Source organism: Artemia sp. Qi Xiang Cuo, chromosome 15 (genome assembly GCF_049724085.1).
Source record: "Artemia sp. Qi Xiang Cuo chromosome 15, ASM4972408v1, whole genome shotgun sequence".
NCBI lineage: Eukaryota > Metazoa > Arthropoda > Branchiopoda > Anostraca > Artemiidae > Artemia > Artemia sp. Qi Xiang Cuo.
The window spans coordinates 14456820-14476578 of record NC_142808.1 but is presented as its reverse complement, the minus strand read 5'-3'; the positions used below and the strand labels follow the sequence as shown (position 1 = coordinate 14476578).

General features: G+C 35.5%; 1 protein-coding gene across 2 annotated transcripts in view; it reads right to left on the bottom strand.

Moving 5' to 3' along the window:
• The window catches only part of LOC148943363 (rab GTPase-activating protein 1-like), a 263084-nt gene that overhangs the window by 234166 nt on the left and 9159 nt on the right, over window positions 1-19759 (bottom strand). For both annotated transcript variants that reach the window (XR_016143011.1, XM_089101934.1), the window contains exons 2-5: window positions 18354-18746; window positions 10923-11106; window positions 7153-7299; window positions 3299-3484 (exon numbers count right to left, since the gene is read on the bottom strand). Coding sequence is in view for 1 of the 2 variants with exons in the window: in XM_089101934.1 (XP_088958060.1) it covers window positions 3299-3484; window positions 7153-7299; window positions 10923-11106; window positions 18354-18746 (910 nt within the window). In the remaining variant the exon portion in view is untranslated. The remainder of the gene's footprint in view (window positions 1-3298; window positions 3485-7152; window positions 7300-10922; window positions 11107-18353; window positions 18747-19759) is intronic.

The following is a 19759-nucleotide window of genomic DNA, read 5'->3' as shown; positions in this document are numbered from 1 at the left end:
TAAATGACTATCATAGCTGATAGTAAATGATAGTGAGATGATAGTAAATTGACTATCATCAGCAAAAATTGGAAGTACCATCAATTGACTATCTTCAATTGATAAATTGACTATCATCAGCTGATAGTAAATGACTATCATAGGTGATAGTAAATGATAGTGAGATGATAGTAAATGGACTATCATCAGCAAAAATTGGAAGTACCATCAATTGACTATCTTCAATTGATAAATTGACTATCATCAGCTGATAGTAAATGACTATCATAGCTAATAGTAAATGATAGTGAGATGATAGTAAATGGACTATCATCAGCAAAAATTGGAAGTACCATCAATTGACTATCTTCAATTGATAAATTGACTATCATCAGCTGATCGTAAATGACTATCAGAGCTGATAGTAAATGATAGTGAGATGATAGTAAATTGACTATCATCAGCAAAACTTGGAAGTACCATTAATTGACTATCTTCAATTGATAAATTGACTATCATCAGCTGATAGTAAATGACTATCATAGGTGATAGTAAATGATAGTGAAATGATAGTAAATTGACTATCATCAGCAAAACTTGGAAGTACCATCAATTGACTATCTTCAATTGATAAATTGACTATCATCAGCTGATAGTAAATGACTATCATAGCTTATAGTAAATGATAGTGAGATGATAGTAAATTGACTATCATCAGCAAAACTTGGAAGTACCATTAATTGACTATCTTCAATTGATAAATTGACTATCATCAGCTGATAGTAAATGACTATCATAGGTGATAGTAAATGATAGTGAGATGATAGTAAATGGACTATCATCAGCAAAACTTGGAAGTACCATCAATTGACTATCTTCAATTGATAAATTGACTATCATCAGCTGATAGTAAATGACTATCATAGCTTATAGTAAATGATAGTGAGATGATAGTAAATGGACTATCATCAGCAAAACTTGGAAGTACCATTAATTGACTATCTTCAATTGATAAATTGACTATCATCAGCTGATAGTAAATGACTATCATAGGTGATAGTAAATGATAGTGAGATGATAGTAAATTGACTATCATCAGCAAAACTTGGAAGTACCATCAATTGACTATCATCAGCTGATAGTAAATGATAGTGAGATGATAGTAAATTGACTATCATCAGCAAAACATTGAAGTACCGTCAATTGACTATCTTCAATTGATAAATTGACTATCATCAGCTTATAGTAAATGACTATCATAGCTGATAGTAAATGATAGTGAGATGATAGTAAATTGACTACCATCAGCAAAACTTGGAAGTATTGCTAGCACCGGACCATTACTGTACCTTGGAGTTGACAGTTGTTTGAGGCATCCATTTAGATCATTAATGTACACAAAAAATAATAGGGGACCCAACACAGACCCCTGTGGCACACCGCACTTTACTACCATCTCTTCTGATAGAACTGTGCCCAGCCGTACTCTTTGCGTTCTTCCTTCAAGAAATTAAGCAATCAATTTCAGCATTTTAAAAAGGAGCCCAGAATTTTCAATCCAAGCCAAAAAAATCTTATGATCAACACAATCAAAAGCCTGCAAAATATCTAGAAAAATAGAACACACCCTTAACCTTGAATTTAGGAAATCGTTAAAAAATGTTGTTAAAAATAATAAAGAGTGCTCTGTAGACATATTTTTTCAAAAACCAAATTGACTTGAATAAAAAAAACATCTTTTTTCAAAAGAATCCATCAGTCGTCTATAAATCAATTTCTCCAAAATACGAGAAATCACTGGAAGTAGAGATATCGGACGGTAGTTGTTCATATCTTCCTTATCACCTCCTTTATACAGAGGAATAACCAAAGCACTTTTCAAGCAATTAGGGTACACTCCAAATTCAAAACATTGATTAAAAAGGTACAACAGATGACTATATATATAATTGGGTAAATTTTTTGAACTATTTGAAAGGTTATAAAGTCACTTCCAGCTGCCGATTTTATCATATTTTTTAAGATATCTTCAAGTTCACGCGATCTCACTGGTTGAAGATTAATGGTTGTATCACTTGGTTCAGGAAGAAAATTCTGGTATGTACCATCACCATTTATGCATTCCACAGATGTCGATATTCTTAGCCCAAATTCTGAAAAGTGGGTACACAAGTTATTGGCTACGCCACAACCCGAAACCCACGGCAAATTACTAGGAGATATTGGTTCACTATTTGGGCTTATTACCGACTTATTCAGTTGCCACGTTTTAGCCGGGCTTCCTTCATAATCTTTAAATTTCTGTGCATAGTAATCCATTTTTGATTTTCTTAAAAGACTTTTTAATTTTCTATTAAATTCTTTATATTGTTCCTTATCAGTTGCTGCACCTTGAGTCACGCACTTTTTATACATCTCTTGCCTGTTTTCCAGTGAGGCTAGTAATCCTTTTGTAATCCAAGGTTTAATTGGCAACTTATATCTTTGCTTTCTCTCTTTAAACTCCAAACACTCTTGAAATAGTAATTTTATTTTTTCATACCATTTATCAAATTTGGTATCAATACCTGTACTACCCTGAAGAAACTCAAAATCTGCACTTTTAAGCTTCCGCTTAAACTTCAAAAGCACATTTCCATCCACAAAAGGCATCTTTGGCACTCTTTTATTCTTGGGTTTTGGACCAAACGTTCCAAGTACAGATATTGCAACCCCAAAATGGTCAGATACACTATTGATAACTACTGTGGGGCATAAATAATTGATATTTACAAAAATATTATCAATTATAGACTCTGAAGTTTCTGTCACTCGTGCGCAAATGTTAATTGCAGGATAAAAACCAAAACTTAATATTGTGTTAACAAAGTGTCTAACCTTACTATTTCTATCAACCATATTTAAATCAATATTAAAATCCCCACATATAAAACATGGTATTCTTGAACTTGGTAACTTTCCCAAAAATTCATCAATCAGTTCGATAAACTCCTCAACATTACCTGAAGGTGGTCTATAAATTACTACAACCATAGACTTATTATTTGCATTACTCACATCAAGAACCATCTTTTCCTTTTTGTATGACAGGTTTTTCAATAAATAATAATAATAATAATATGAATAATAAATTTATCCCAAAACAATGTTACCTGCTATAATTGCAAAAATATAGTACGGAAATTACAATTTGAATAGTAATAAAAAAAGATCATTTCGCCAGTCCCATTAAAGACTCCTAGGGTACCACATATCTCAGTTTTATAACCGAGGCTTTAACTCATTTTAGGCTATTGCAATAACTTCAAGAAAGACTTACCATTCCCAAAAGATGGACATCACTCTTCTTGACCGCCTTACCAGCACTTATTAATATTCCAAAGCATCTTTCAATATCAAGGACAATGTTATCGCTGATTTGCAGGACAGTTATCACAACCTGTTTCTCCACATTGCTTCTTACTTTGAAGAAATTCTTATCCTTGGGGACGGAATTGTAGTTCCCCTTAAACAATAGTATAAAGATCATTAGAAATTCAGCTGTAGCAGTCAACTCCCATAACAGGGTATTAATAAGCCAAATCAATCTCTGAACGGTTTAAATAGTTTATTTAACTCGAATCAGACACATGTACAGAATTCTGATTCAGGGGGGGGTCTTTAATAAATAAAAATAATTTAATTTTATAGATAGCGCACAAACAGGCCAATTAGAGAAAATCTTCAAAAATTAAAGGATTTCAAAACAAATATGGGCTTTACGCGACTACAGCATTGGTCCGTAACTATCTTCATTGGTACGTAATTATGTTTAAGAATGATTTTCCGTTGAAGATTAACGCTAATATAACACAAGGGAGATTAAATTATTATGAACTTCAGGGAGTTAATTTTAATGAAATTATAAATAATCCGGTGGATAAAGCCCCGAATATAAATTTTGATAAAAATTTTGAGAATATTTTTGATAGCGTGTTTGTAAAAGAGTTGGGATTTTGGGACTCCGAAGCTCGGTGGGGTGATGTATTTCCAGTTTGCATCTTAACATTCAGGGCCTGAATTCGTTTGACATTTAATTATTATGTAGGAATTCTTGCCCTGGAATTATCGGTCTCAATGAAACATTTTTGAGTGAGAAAAATCAGGCACTTTTAAGTATTTTTAACCGTAAGACATCCCAAAATGGAGGACTCTGTTTTTAAATCCAAAATAACTTTCAGTTCGTACTAAGACATGATTTAAGTGCAAATACTGAAAAGGTATTTGAGTCACTTTTTAAAGAAGTCCCCATCAACGCTAAAGAAAGGGTAATAATTGACGAAGTATATCGATCTCCAAAAGGGTATTCCAAAAAATTTCTGGAAACGTTAGATGTTCTTGGAAAAATTTGTACTGAAAAATCTGAAGTTGTATTGATGGGTGACTTCAACATTGACCTTCGGGACCGACGTCTAGACTTGCTTCTTACCTCTTGACTTTACTAATTTCGTATGGATTGGCTCCATACGGTATAAAAATACCGATAAGAATTTCAAATCAGTCAGCAACATTAATTGACAACATTTTTTCATCATTTCACTCCATTAAGAATGAAGTACTGCTTTTTGATACTTCCGATCATTTTCCAGTTGCAGCCTTGTTTCGAATTCTCCGAAATCCACAAAGATCAGTCCCCCAGGACAAACTGAAATTCTGTTGTTCACCAGTGGAACTGGATAGACTGAAAGAAGATTTGAGTAGATGTTCCTGGGACTTTTCATTGCCAGAAAATACTCATTTGGGCAATTAGAACGATATATTTGGCCAGTTTTATGACACTGCTGAGAACAAATTCACGTCTTATTCTCTAAAAGCTCCTTTAAGGAATCCTCGATCAAAAAGATCAACGCCTATAGCTCCCTGTTTAACATCTGGAATCCTCAAGTCAGTAAAAAGGAAGCAGAACATTTGGAAAGACTACGCACGTGGGATAGCTAACAATTGTACCGTTTTTGGTACAATTTGGAGGTCCTGATACAATACGGTACATTTGGAAATTTTTTGGTACAATCAAATTTTCCATTACATGTCCTTCAACAGATATCCTTTCTAACTCGGATATCTGTTCAAGTTTTAGTTTATCGAAAATTTTCCTCTTGTTTCGGCAAAAGTCTAACCTACTCTTCAGATGGTACAAATTAATCTCTTGTGGTACAATTTTATTTGAAAAACTGGTACAGTTTATTTCAAAGCGTTGGCAACAATGCTCTGGGAACTACAGGCCGGTCTCTATTTAATCAATGTTCTCTGAGATATTTGAAGACATATTTTCCAAAGCATAATTGATGACTATGTTATTGAAAGAATAACACAAATTGACAACGAATTTTATTAAGCGGAAGCTATCTTGAGCCAAAGCTGAAAACAAAACAACTGGTATTATAATACGTTAATTAGATAAACAAAATGTTGTATTACTTTCAGAAACAATGGTTCATTCTGGCGGAGCCGTACAATGGACACGTTTAAAGGAAAGGATCAATTATCTCTCCAACTTATAACATGCGTAAGAAATACAGACAACAAAATCCTCCGAAGAAAACCCAAAGGTTACAAATAAGGGGGAAAGAATAACAAAAAGAAGTGATAAAATACAAAACGAACATTATTGGAGAATATAAAGAGGAGGATTCATACCAAATAAAATGAAATAAAAAAAAGAAATTTCACTGCCAATTTTTACCCAGTCTAATATTGACATGTAGACAGATTTCGACTAAACCCTCTTTCAAGACAGTGTCTTATCCAAGAAATTGGACAAAATCAACTGTCAAACGCCCCATAGAGGAATTCTTCATTTCTTCTCCAGAAATGTAGGTAGGCTTAGGAGATAAGGGGACAGGGTAAAATTAATAATGACGCCTCCCTCTCAATTCAAACATAAATAAAAAAAAGCCCCAGCAACCTTTACCACGGCGCCCCCCAGTCACGGCACCCCAGGCAGCTTTCCTAGGCCCGCCCTTTCGAACGGCCATGCTATTCATCCATTGCTTATGAAGTTATGAATAATGGTTTCCTTATTAATTTCATTTGATTAACGTAATTCTTTCAAAAATACGAAGTTCTGATTTTGATTGGGTTTTGTAAACCATATTTCGTTGTAAACCATCACTGTATTTGCTCACTGATATTGAATATTTGTGTGCTTATAGTGTGCCACAGAAGTCGAGGCTACTAGGGTTTTAGCATATTGTTCTCAGGTCTTTCCTTTGGTCCTGTGGCCTTTAGAGGTATAGCGTAAGTGCGGGCCATTAAAGTCAGCAATGACACCCAACTATTTCCCATGCAACTAGAACTACATAGATGTCCTTATCTTATATATATATATATATATATATATATATATATATATATATATATATATATATATATATATATATATATATATGTATGTATATATATATATATATATATATATATATATATATATATATATATATATATAGATATATATAACCGCTCGTAAAACTCAAAGCAAGGCGGAGGGGTTCCTTGTCACTAGGAGAGGTCTCTTCATTCCTGTCATTTCAAGCTGAGCATAGGTTCAATCCAACCTTTATGGGATTTAAGTAAGAGTAGGATTTCAACTAAACTTGCTGGGATACAAGATAAAACCTCTCATAAAATTCAACTGAAGATGGAGGGGTTCCTTGACACTAGGAGAGGTCTCGTAATTCCTGCCATTTCAAGCTGAGCATAGGTTCAATCCAACCTCTGTGGGGCCGATTGGGTAAGGGGTACGTTAAATCTTTGTCATCAGTGCATTTGAATAAAGTAATAGTAGAATTTCAACTAAACTTGCTGGAGTACAAGATACAACCTCTCATAAAATTCAACTGAAGATGGAGGGGTTCCTTGTCACTAGGAGAGGTCTCTTAATTCCTGTCATTTTATGTTGAGCATAGGTTCAATCCAACCTTTGTGGGACCCATTGGTAAGGTGTACGTCAATCTTTGACATCAGCTCATTTGAGTATAGTAATAATAGGATTTCATTTAAACTTGGTTGGGTACAAGATTCAACCTCTCGTAAAACTCAACTGAAGGCGAAGGTTTTCCTTGTCATTAGGATATCAGACTGATTTTAAAGAAGAGATAGGGTAATATCATCCATAGAAAATAAAAGACAACTTACCTTGCTATCAGCTTCACGAATTTCCAAGGTTACCTCAAATACTACTGCAGACGGCGTCGATCCAGCAATATAGGTAATATTATTTTCAGGAGACTGGACTTTGTGTTTTTTGAATGCTTGAACAAAGGATGTGGAAACTTTACCAATCTATAAAATAATGATCTTTAATCAATTAAATAATTCAATACGTCAATCTATTTTGGATCCCTATAAGTAATAACTAGAAACAATTCTTTTTTGCAACAAACTACAACTTGTTTTTTTTTTTTATTTATTAATTAAAAAAACTTTTTCCACAAAACAAGTTTTCCAAAAAAAAAGTAAAGAACTCCATTAAACCAAAAATGAATAAAAATAGAATCAAATAAGCAACCAATCATACAACTACCACAAATCAGTATCAATAAATAAATGAAACCCAAAACAAACAGAAATTAAAGTAAATAACAGAGCCAAACTCATAACGTGCAGAAATTGATATGAGTAGGGTTCTATACCACTATGATTTCTAAAAGCCAGAATATAATTTGTACTTTACTGAAAAAAATGTGCATTGTCAGTTTAATATACATATGCTGATATTTATTCCTTAAAATCTTGATTGATTTTTGATTTCTTAAGGTTATAAAAGTGAAAATATTTAAGAGAATATTTATCAGGAAAGTACAAATTATATTCTGGCTTCGTTGAAAAAATGGCCATATCAAAATGTTGATCGTAAATGTTTGAGGAAATGATGGGCGTGATGGGGGGGGGGGGTGATTCACCCTACGATTACTTTCGAGTATTAAAAAGGGAAATAGCCCTCTCGATTTCCAATCGAATGAGCCCTTTTTGAAGTTCTTACGACAACGCTTTCTATAAAAACCTGGAATGCCCTCAGGGCATAACTTACAACTTTAGCCCTGAGCGCTGTGGGGGGAGGGGGTTGTCATACTTAAAACGTATTGTCCATACCCTTCAACTACATTCAACAAAATGGCTATACCATAATCTTGATTGGAACTATTTGGGGAAATGATGGGCGTGATCGGGGGGGGGAGGCATTCGCCCTCCGATCGCTTTTGACAAAATTTTCAAAATTTTTATTGAACGCGTATGTACGGGGAAATGGTGGGCGTAAGAGAGGGGGGGGGGTACTTTCCCTCCAATCACTTTCGACTATTGAAAAGGGCACCAGCCCTTTCAATTTCCAATTGAATGAGCCCTTTTTGAAGTTTCTACGACAACACTTTCTATAAAAACCTTATATGCCCCCTGGGCATACACTAGGGCTGTAGCCCTAGTCCTAAGGGCTTAGGGGGGGATCATCCTCAAAGACCTCATTTACAGAACTTTCAACCACGGTGAACAAAATGGCTATCTCAAAGTTTTGATTAGATGTGTTTTGGAAATGGTGGTCATGAGAGGGGGGTTAGTTGCCCTCCAATCACTTTCGACTTCTAAAAAGGGCACTAGCTTTTCCAATTCCCAATTTAATGAGCCCTTTCTGAAGCTTCTAAGACAACGCTATCAGTAAAAACCTTATATGCCCCCAGGGGACAACTTACAACCTTTGCCCTGAGAGGTTTGGGGGGTTTGTTACCCTCAAAGACATAATTTTAAGAACTTTCAACTACGTTGAACAAAATGCCTATCTCAAAATTTTGATTGGATGTGTTTGGGGAAATGGGGGGCGTGAGAGGGGGGTTAGTTGTCCTCCACTCGAAACTTTCCTTGGATGTGTTTGGGGAAATGGTGGGCGTGAGAGGGGGGTTAGTTGCGCTCCAATTATTTTTGACTAATAAAAAGGGCAATAGCCCTTTCAATTTCCAATCGAATGAGTACTTTTTGAAGTTTCTACAACAGCACTTTCTAAAAAAAAAAAAACTTATATGCCCCCAAGGCATTAATTACAACCTTTGCCCTGAGGGCTGTGGGGGGAGGGTTGTCATCCTCAAAGACATAATTTTCAGAACTTTCAACTACGTTGAAAAAAATGGATGTCTCAAAATTTTGATTACATTTGTTTGGGGAAATGGTGGGCGTGAGAGGGGGGTTAGTTGCACTCCAATCACTTTCGAATACAAAAAATGTCACTAGTCTTTTCAATTTCCAATTGCATGAGCCCTTTTTGAATTTTTAACGACACTTTCTATAAAAACCTTATTTGCCCCCAGTGCATAACTTACAACCTTGCCCTGAGGGATGTAGGGGGGAGGGTGTCATTCTCAAAGACCTAATTTCCAAAACTTTCAACTAGGTTGAACAAAATGGCTACCTCAAAATTTTGATTTGATGTGTTTGGGGAAATGGCGGGCATGAGAGGGGGGTTAGTTGTCATTCAATAACTTTTTACAATTATAAACGGCACTAGTCCTTTGAATTTACAATCGAATGAGCCCTTTTTGAAGATTATATAACAACGCTTTCTATAAAAACTTATATGCCCCCAGTGCATAACTTACAACCCTTGTCCTGAGGGCTGTGGGGGGAGTGTCCTCTTCAAAAACATAATTTCCAAATCTTTCAACTATGTTGAACAAAATAGCTATCTCAAAAATTTTGATTGGATGTGTGTGGGGAAATGGTGTGCGTGGAATTGGTATTAGTCCCCTTCCTATCACTGTTGGCAGTTACAAAGGGCACAGGTCCTTCCAATTTCCAGTCGAATGAGCCCTTTTCGAAGTTTCTACGACAACTACTTCGATAAGAAGTGCTCTGGTCTATAAGAAAGAAACAAGCAAACCAAAAAAAATAAATAAATAATACAATGTGTCAACACCCTTCTTTACTTAGGCAGCGCTCTTGCACTGCCTATGATTACGTGGGAACTGTCCATGGAACTTTCACGTGTTGGAACTGCCATGTAATAAGAGAGATTTTTACAACTTCGAGAGCGAATCCCCTTAATGACTAAAGTGAAAATTTAGTTTTAATATTTATAGCTGATATATTTGATTGTCCCTAAAGGTGATCACATCGCAGTTTGACAAGTTTCGTCTCAAATCAGAGATTTGGACTTAGGCTAGTTTATTTACAGCATTTAATTTTCATGTTTTTTTTTTACAGATTATATATAATACTAATCACTGTAATTTTAGAAACAAAATTGCCAGGGGCATAGCTGCCCCTTCTCCCTGGAATTTCAAATTTACACTAGATATTAAAGAAAACTTTTGTATGTTGGAATTTTCCAGTTGAAAAATTCACTGATAGATGGTTGAAAAAGCTGGAAATAAACAGAAAATTTCCAAATATCGTTTCTGATATCAATATGTTTCGATATTCAATATTGATTTTTGGTCTGATACATAGATATATCAATTTTCACATTTAATATAGCCCAACTTAAAACTTTTGAATTGAATTCTTAGAGTACAAAACTGTTATACAAGCGTAATGTGATTTGTTTCAAATCGCTTTTATGGTGTTTCTGTTTTGTGGAAATTGGATAGTAGTTTTATTATATTATGGTAGCCTATTGCCGAAATAGCGAAAGTTTTAGCGAAAAATAGAATGACGAGCTTCTGAAGACCAATATTCAAAGAAACTCAGAAAGAATTTATAATCCCCCCCTCCATCACAGAATCAGCTTTCCCACCACTCCTCCACCCCTTAGACAAGATGCTGCCTACGCTCATATATAATGCTATTTACTTTTACTTATTTCTAACTTCTTTTTTTTTCTTTGGGACAATTAACAGATTTGCAGTCAACTAATAATTGCAAGTTATGCGATTTAACAAACCGAAATAAGAATACAAAATACATATCAAAAACGGCCTTACTGCTTCTGGCACATCACAGCGAAAGACATGAGACTGAAATAAAGCAGAATTGTGTGATCCTCCATGGGCGCAATTAAAGGCAAAGCATGAATTCTCAGGAGAACCAGATGCTCCTCTTGCAAAGTACAAAATTCTTGAAATAGGATATCTAGCCAGTTCTGCTTGCGTTGAATCATCATACAACCTGAAAATACAAAGCATCTGAAGGCACTATATCACCAGCATTTTACATGGTAGACTCTCCATCCCGAATCAGTTTGATGATCCAAGTCAAAAAATAATAAAAAAAAACACGTTAAAAATTTCAACAATGCAAAAATAAAAAAAAAAACGGTATTGGAAATCATCAAAAACTACCCCCTCCCTAACCCCAGGATCCTAAATATAAACAGCTATAAATATGGGCACGGGAATCTGGCTGTCATAATACATTATTTTAAATTGTCACCCAAATTTGTAAATCAGATTGCTGAGATATTCCACATATGACACTTGTCAGAACACCAGAATCCATTCCAAAATAGACCCTACATGATATCAAAACCAGCTCTCAATTAGATTTGTCGTATAAGATTCAACGAGAAGAGACACTTCCAGGGACTCAGGCCTCAAACTCTTATCTTGCATAATTTGCAAAGCGTTACGTTACTGTGCTTCTTTTTATTAACTGCTTAACATATTTTTTCGCTTTTCTCTTCAAGATACATCTATAAAGATGTCAAAATTACAAGCAAATTTAGTCTTCTTTACCTGCTTTTATCTTTTCTGCTTGTTGATGCACAAAATATTACACATGCTTTGGCGCTAAATGGTGCCTCCATTTCAACCCAACCATTTACTTTTAACTAACAGTATATAATGATGAACAGATGGACTAAAAGAACAGAGGATAAACAACAGTTACATCAGTCTGTTGCTGCATTTTACTAAAATGTTTTATAAATGTAAACACTAAATGTGTTTAATTAAGTCTTTGAAATAAGTTTTAATTAAGTTCATATTTATTGAAGTGTTGCCTGACATAAGTTTCAAAGAAGAGAAAAAATAGGAAAAAGTCGGTTCAATAATTATTAAACACTAGTTCAACTACCAAAGGTCATTTTTCAGTTGCAGCCACGTGGTACCTGAAGAAGAAGACGGCTCAAAAACACCCTACAACACAGCTATAATAAAATAAAGGAAACACACAGCAGCAACATTTTAGGAAATTTAGAATTAAATTTCCTGAAGAAGAAAAGACGGACTAAAATTGAAATAAACCAAATATATTCAAAATTGCTATTTCCCCAGTAGGGATAGCTGTGTGCCACGGTTTGTTGATTAAATCACAAGGGGCTCTGCCCTTGGGGTACCTGACGCCTGTACACTCGTTTCGTTGTGCATTTTCGTTTCGTTGATGCGCCTGCTTTTGATTTATTTTGCTTGCTTAATTTATTATTGACTGAGCCCCCCCCCTCATCGTGTAGCCTATTTGTTTTATTTATTTGACATTTTAGTTCATTTGTGATTTTATTTTGTTGTTTTAACTGATTATTTTTAACCAATTGAGGTTTCTTCTTTTTTTGATGATGACAGGACAATTAGTAGTCCTGTCACCCCTGACCCAAATAATTCTAGTGTTAGGATTTTGTCTTTAGGTGTTGAAGGTCCAAATGAGACCACTAGGTTGTTGACATTAGGTAGTAGAACAGTCATTGCCAAAAAACTTTTTGAACACCTCCATAATCATGAGTGCAGGGGCCATTAGTGTTCAATGTTAGAAAGACTTGGACCAAATGGCTCCATTATAATAATAGCTGCAAACCAATCAGTAGCTACTGCTAAACTTTCAATTTCAGATATAGCAGTAAATGGCTGTAAAGTAAAGTTTGTGCTTGGTCTAGTTCCAACACTGCTTTAATCAGAAATAGAAAAGGAATTGTATTATCCCATCTGAGGAGGTCACCCATCTGGATGACCTTGTCAAGGAGGTCCAAGTTGACAATAGAATAAAACATTTGGCATTGACCTTTAAAAACCCAAGCCCTTCAGTTATCCCCGTGGTTTGCACCTTCAATCAGGATGTTCAGTTCCCTCTGAAAATCTCTGTTTGGGGTGCAAGGTATACAGTTAAGCAGTTTATCCCCCAGGCAATACAGTGCTTCAATTGCCAATGTTTTGGCCACATGGCTTCAAATTGCCGCAGAGGCAGAAGATGCCTACTATGTAGCGTACAACGCACTCATAATGAATGCCCCCAATTTAAAACAATTAAGCAAGATCCGGTACTCAAGTGCCCTAACTGCAGTGGGAACCATGCTGCTAATGCTAGAGAATGCCCAGTATTCATGGAGAAGAAAGCAATTGTAACCTATTCCTTCACTAATAATGTCCCCATTAGGACTGCCGCCGAGGTCCTGAAGAAGGGACTTCCAACACAAACTAAACATGTCGCTATGGCCCATAAAGACTCCTTCCCTCCTTTGACACCTAACCACCATCCAGTTGAGGACCTGAACAAGAAATATATGACCATGTTTCAAGGTGTTACAAAGCAGATCTCTGATCTGGCTGAGACAGTAACATCACTTATCAAACTAGTCTCTAAGATACTGTCAGCTAATCTCCAAAATGCAGCCCTTAGCCTGACTAACATTGCTGAAAACTTAAAAAGAGTTGAATCAAGCCCCACAACCAGTAACAACCCTCCATAAACCAGCAGCCCTGGCACACTTGAAAGAAAACGTAAAGGAAAGGAGGCTATACCTAGCCCAGAAGATAGTAGTAATAAGCTACAGAGACCCAGGCTAGCCCCCTCACACACAAATGACTAGCTCCCTCTCAGTGTTCCAACTAAATATCCGGGGATTTAACCAAACCAAAAGAAAAGAACTCCAAAATATTTTAGTCAGACATGCTCCTGATATTTTCCTACTTCAAGGAACTTCCTTAAAACAGGAGAATACTGTCCATGATTTCAAGTGGTACAATATTGCCCGTTAGGACAGAGTCCACAAATCAGGTGGTGGCCTACTGTCTCTTGGGAAAAATGACCTAGCTTTTAGAATACATGACCCCAGTCCACAAGGGGAAATGGAGGTAGGTATAATTGACATAAAACTACTGGGAAGCAATAAGTGGATTAGTATTGCTAACCGTTATGCCCCAAAGACAAATAAATTCTCCCTGAATCAATTCAAACTAATTGTGAATGCATGTGGCCCTGTGAAAATAATTAGCGGTGACTTTAACCTACACCACAGAATGTGGGATACTGTATCACCAGAAGATCCAATTGCAACCCCTCTAACCAATTACACCCTGGAACCCATAAATAAGTTGTCCCTTGTCACCCCCAAAGACCTAAATACACGGCTGAACCCACAGACAGGCAAGTAGTCAACCATTGACCTTACTTTCACATCAACAGATATTATAAATAGTGTAGAAATCCAGATGCCCTGTGACTTTGATTCTAATTCCAACCATGAGGTTCTATCCTTAGCACTAGAGATTAATCCAGTAAGGTCAAGGTTCCAGCCAGTGAAATTCCGGAAATTCCAAGAGAAACTTTTAAACTCTTAAAATCAGAACTTGTCCCCAAAGAGTACAAAAATTCAGACAAGTGACGAGTCATTTGGGTCATTATCTTATAATATTATTTTAGCTATCGTAGCTTCCTCAGAAAAAATATTTGGTTACAAACAACCTCATCCCAAGAGACAAAATTCCACTCCTGGATGGAACAATAAATACCAGAAAGCCTACCTATAGGCCTATACTGATTAATCCTGTGATGGGGAAAATAATGGAGAAAATGGTCTACCATCGACTCCTCTGGTTTGTTAAAAAAAATAATATGATCCATCACACTCAAACTGGTTTCAGGAAACACCATTCCTCAACAGATGCCTTTATATTGTTAACAAATGCAATAAATGAATCATTCTCAAAAATAATGTCCTAGTTGCAGGTTTCCTAGATTTTGAGGGGGCATTTGATAATGTAAACCACCAAATCCTTTTAACTAAACTTGCAAACCTTGGACTTCCCCCCCAAGCAAGTATCTTTTATAAAATCTTTCATAGAATTGCGAAGTTTCATTGTTTGTGTAGGTTCAGCCTCTTCACCTAAGAAGACAATAACCAAAGGCCTTCCTCAGGCAGCAGTCCTGAGCTGCCTCCTTTTTGCCCTATATCTCTGGGACATGAACCTCCCCCACACGAATCTACAATATGCTGATGATCCAGGTACTATGGTTATCTGGCAACACCTTTGAGATTGCAAATTCAAAGCTGCAAAAGTCACTTTTCCAATTTGAAAATTTTTCTCAATATTCAGATTTACCCACTGCACCCACCAAGTCAAAAATAATCCAATTTCACCGAAAGCGAAACTATGTTAATGCAAGACTAACTCTAAATGGAACAACTATTCCAGAAGATAATCATATTAATTATCTAGGTCTCATACTTGACCAAAAACTTAACTTCCACCTTCACATTTAAAACACAATAAAAAAAATGCTATAGAAAAACAAGTATACTAAAAAGACTTCTTTCCACGCCCTGGGGTTGTAAGGAGAAAATCTTACTCCAGTTTTATAGGTCACATATAAGACCCCATATTGACCATGGGCTCATCATTTATGGTGCATGTGCAAAGACTCAGATCCAAAAAACTGAAACAATGCAAAATGATATAATACATCTCATATTTAATCTTAGGAAACCCACACGCACCAAATTTCTGCTTATGGAGAGTGGATTAACAACAACAAGGGAGAGACGTAGCTTTCTCTTGATAAAACATCTTACAAAAATAGAATCAAATAGCTCACACATCCTACACAATTGGTTAAGAAATCCAGCCATGTATAGAGGCATTGCAGACGAGTATGCAAATATTCAGAAGAAGTTCCCTGTACCCGCAAAGTCTATTGCACCTACTTTCCCCCATTCCTCTCCATAGAATTGGTCAATTCCCATAATAAACACTGATTTTTCAAAGTGGACTAAAGATTTAACTCCCATTACTTTTGTCCAGAAAAAATTTGCTGAAGTTAATACAATTACACATAAAAACCATTTCCAAATTTTTGTTGATGGGTCCAAACTGAATGAGAAGGTAGCAAGTTGTGCTTTCCTTCCTCACCTGAATATTGCAATGGGTGAGAGATTGTATAATATTGTATCTATACTGACTGCAGAGTTAAATGCCATAATCATGGCATTAGAACACCTTATGAAAAACCAACCTTTGATCGTTAATTCAAATAATATTATAGATTATTCTGACTCTTTGTCAAGCCTTGACCTGCTGTTTTCAGCTCCTCAGTATAAGTTGGATATTGACACTTATCATTGTCTTAGTATTATTGATAATCTTGCTTCAAGTGGTATAAGAACTTATCTTCATTATATTCCTAGCCACTCCGGTATAAGTGGTAATCATCAGGTTGATTAAATAGCAAAAAATGCGATAAATATTGACCAGCCAAGTGGGAGACCAATCCGCATTAGAGATATTTATCGATGGAGGCTATCAGATATTATGTTTAATAAGAATAATCCTAATCCTTCCCCCTTTCCCAATAAGGATTTTTCCAAAATTTATCATAGAATTCGTTCTGGAACAAATGGACTAAATTTTCCTATCAGTTTCCTAATTCAAGTGGTTCAGTTCACTTGTCCCCTCTTTGCAGGTATTGTAATATGAATAATGAAACAATTGACTACTGCCTATTTGAATGTAATACGCTGACGTCTGCACAGCATACCTTGCATTGTAAACTGTTAAAGTTCTTCAAACACCACAAAATCTCACTATCAGCCAAGAGCCTAGCTGACTGTACCTGCACACAGAGCACAGAAATCAATATATATCATCTTATATTTGAACTCCTTGAGTCAAAAGATCTGCTGAAAGATATCTGAGGATATCTAATAAATAAGAGGCAATCAAGTAGAAAAACCCGTAGCTCTGTCAAGCCCACAGAGTGAAGCAAAAGGAAAAGGGCTAAATAGTATCTACTGAAAAGCCCGCCTGTTGTAATAAAAGAAGAAAAAAACAGCTACCAGGCTGATCTCACAAACCACAATGCCTCAATCAAGCCTAAATCGGAAGATGTCTGGGCGGCTGAAGCCATAAGAGGTGACTGGCGACTGTTCTTATATACCCTAAGCGCTTCTGGAGGCATAGGAGGATTTAAGGTCTAAGGTAAGTTCCTTAAACAGTTAAGGTTTCCTGTGGCCTCTAGAACAAGATACAAAATACTTTTTCTTCTTTTATAGGGAAAGGGTTGACAGAAAATAGGTTTTAGGAAAATACATTAACATTCAAATTTGAAGATAATTGAACTATGGGTAACAAGCATCTAAGATTAAAAATATTTTTTCCATAAGCCATTTGTTCCTTGAGTCTTTAAAGAAGCTACAAGAATGTAGAAAAATCAACTATCATTTGTTTGAGTTCCAAAATTGCTTAATATTTTTTTTGGAAGTCATGTTTCTTCTTCTTTTCCACAATAATGACAGACTTTACCTAAGGTTACCTGAAGTCACACAAGGAGCAATTTGATGATTTAGATCCTGGGTTCAGTCCCTATATCATCAGTAATAACAAATTTGAGTTTCAGAATAAAATATACTATACCTTTCAGTTGGTTACCACTCATGATACTGCTACTACTACTATCACTTGCAAGAGATCCTTGGTTTTGGCATTCTTTGTTAAAGTTTCACTCTCAATGATGTTAGCCCTGTTTGCTGTGCATGTTTCTATCCACAATGTGGTTTTATTTGTTGACTATATGGAATAATAAAAACTTTGATCAGATTTGCTTAGAGGCTGGGAACTATTTCTACTTTTTTGCACATCCACAAAATTTTTACAGCTAGCAGGGATAAATCATTCAAGGGGGTCAGTATGTAGGCTAAGTTACAGACAATGCATTTACTTCAGATTACAGAAGTGAAAAGTGGACAAATTTCTGGACAAAATAGTTCTAAATAATGTAGTTTGCTAAACAGCTTGTCTAATATATGACCATGCTAATGTCATACCATATACTACCTATACTATATATATTATAAACATGATGGGCACATGTGCATTGCTATTGTTATATTATACACTATAGGCTACTATATGCATTCTAATGTCATAATATCATACTATTTTATGACAACAGCTTCTCTAATTGTCAGACCATGATGGGCATATATATGTGCATTGCTAATGTCATACTATATACTATACTATATGCATTCTAATGTAATAATATCCGACTATTTTATGACAGCAGCTTCTCTAATTGTAAGACCATGATGGGCAAATGTGCATTGCTTTTTGTTGCTGTTTTTTCATACCAACTTTCTTTAACAGAGCCTTAATTCCAATGAAAAGAAAAAGCTAGGCAATCTTCAGAAAATAATAAAAACAAGCTCTTACACAACAGATCCATCAGATGACCTTGGTACTAAGATCATTACAGGAATAGGAGAGCTGATAACACACTGTTGCCTCATAAAAGCTATATTCTTTTGAATCTCCATCTCACTCTTTGGACTACTAATATTTGCAGCTCCAAGATAGACAACTTTATTATAAATGACACCAGCTTCATCCTGATTATCAATATAGCTGGCTGTTGGGGAATTTAATCCATCTATAGTATTAGGTGTTGTTACTCTTGAATCTGTTTCTTTAATTGCTGAGTCTAGTGATTCTTTGAGTTCAATTTCACCATTCACATTTATTAACAAATTTGGTTGAACATTTATCTTGTCTTGCTTTTCAAGAACCTCAAAATCATTTTCACTCGATTTGTCAGAGTCCATTGCCCTGAAATTGATAAATACAATAATTATAACTTCTGGAAACAAACATACATTGATGCAAAATAAAACACAGTTAACCCTAAAACAGGAAGTCTAAGGAAATAAACACACACAAGACATTAGATAGGTGCACAAAGGTCCTCTCCTTAGGTGAAGGGGTAGTGTCACCTTATATGTGAGCACAGGTCCCACCCCAAACATTATTTGGGGAAGTGTGCTTCCCCCAAAATGTCCCCTAGGTCCATTAAAATTTTACTTTAACATGTTTGTCTAAATAAAATGACTAATGTGGAATAAAAATGGTGATCAAAACTATTGGCTACAATTTTTTTTCTTTTTTCACGAGGAAATAATCTTTTTTTGACATGTGAACTTAATACATTTAAAGTTAGAGCACTAATCAATAAGCATGCCTTTCTTTACCTCCAAAATAACTTATAAGACATCAAAAAATCTGAACAATAAGATTCACATTGTCAAAGCATTGTTCTCCAGACACAAAAAAAAAATGTTAGGGGATGCTGCATAATACCTGCTCAAACCTGCTGTTAATTGAGTTTGGATAACTAAAAAGCGTTTTTCCTTATAAAAAAAAAGTTGGTCCTTTTTTGTTGAAAATTTTACGTTTTTTAAGCTTAACACTGAGTCAGTGACATCAGGGGCAGTCATATTTTTTTAATAAAATGATGTTCTTGTTTGTGCATATTTACAAATTTCACTGTTGGAGATACATTAATTTGGGCCTTGACAGGAGATATTCTATCCATCATCTTTTTTTTTTGTTTACTGGACCCACTTCATGTAGCAAGAGCAAGTCCCAAACAGCGTTGCCAACGCTTTAAGATAAATTGTACCAGTTTTCCGACCAGAGTTGTACCACAAGAAATTAATTTGTACCATCTGAACAGTAGGTTAAAAATTCGTCGCTCGCGTTGCTTTTTTTGTTTACTGGACCCACTTCATGTAGCAAGAGCGAGTCCCAACCTAGTTGCTTTAAGCATCACATTTTGTTTGAAT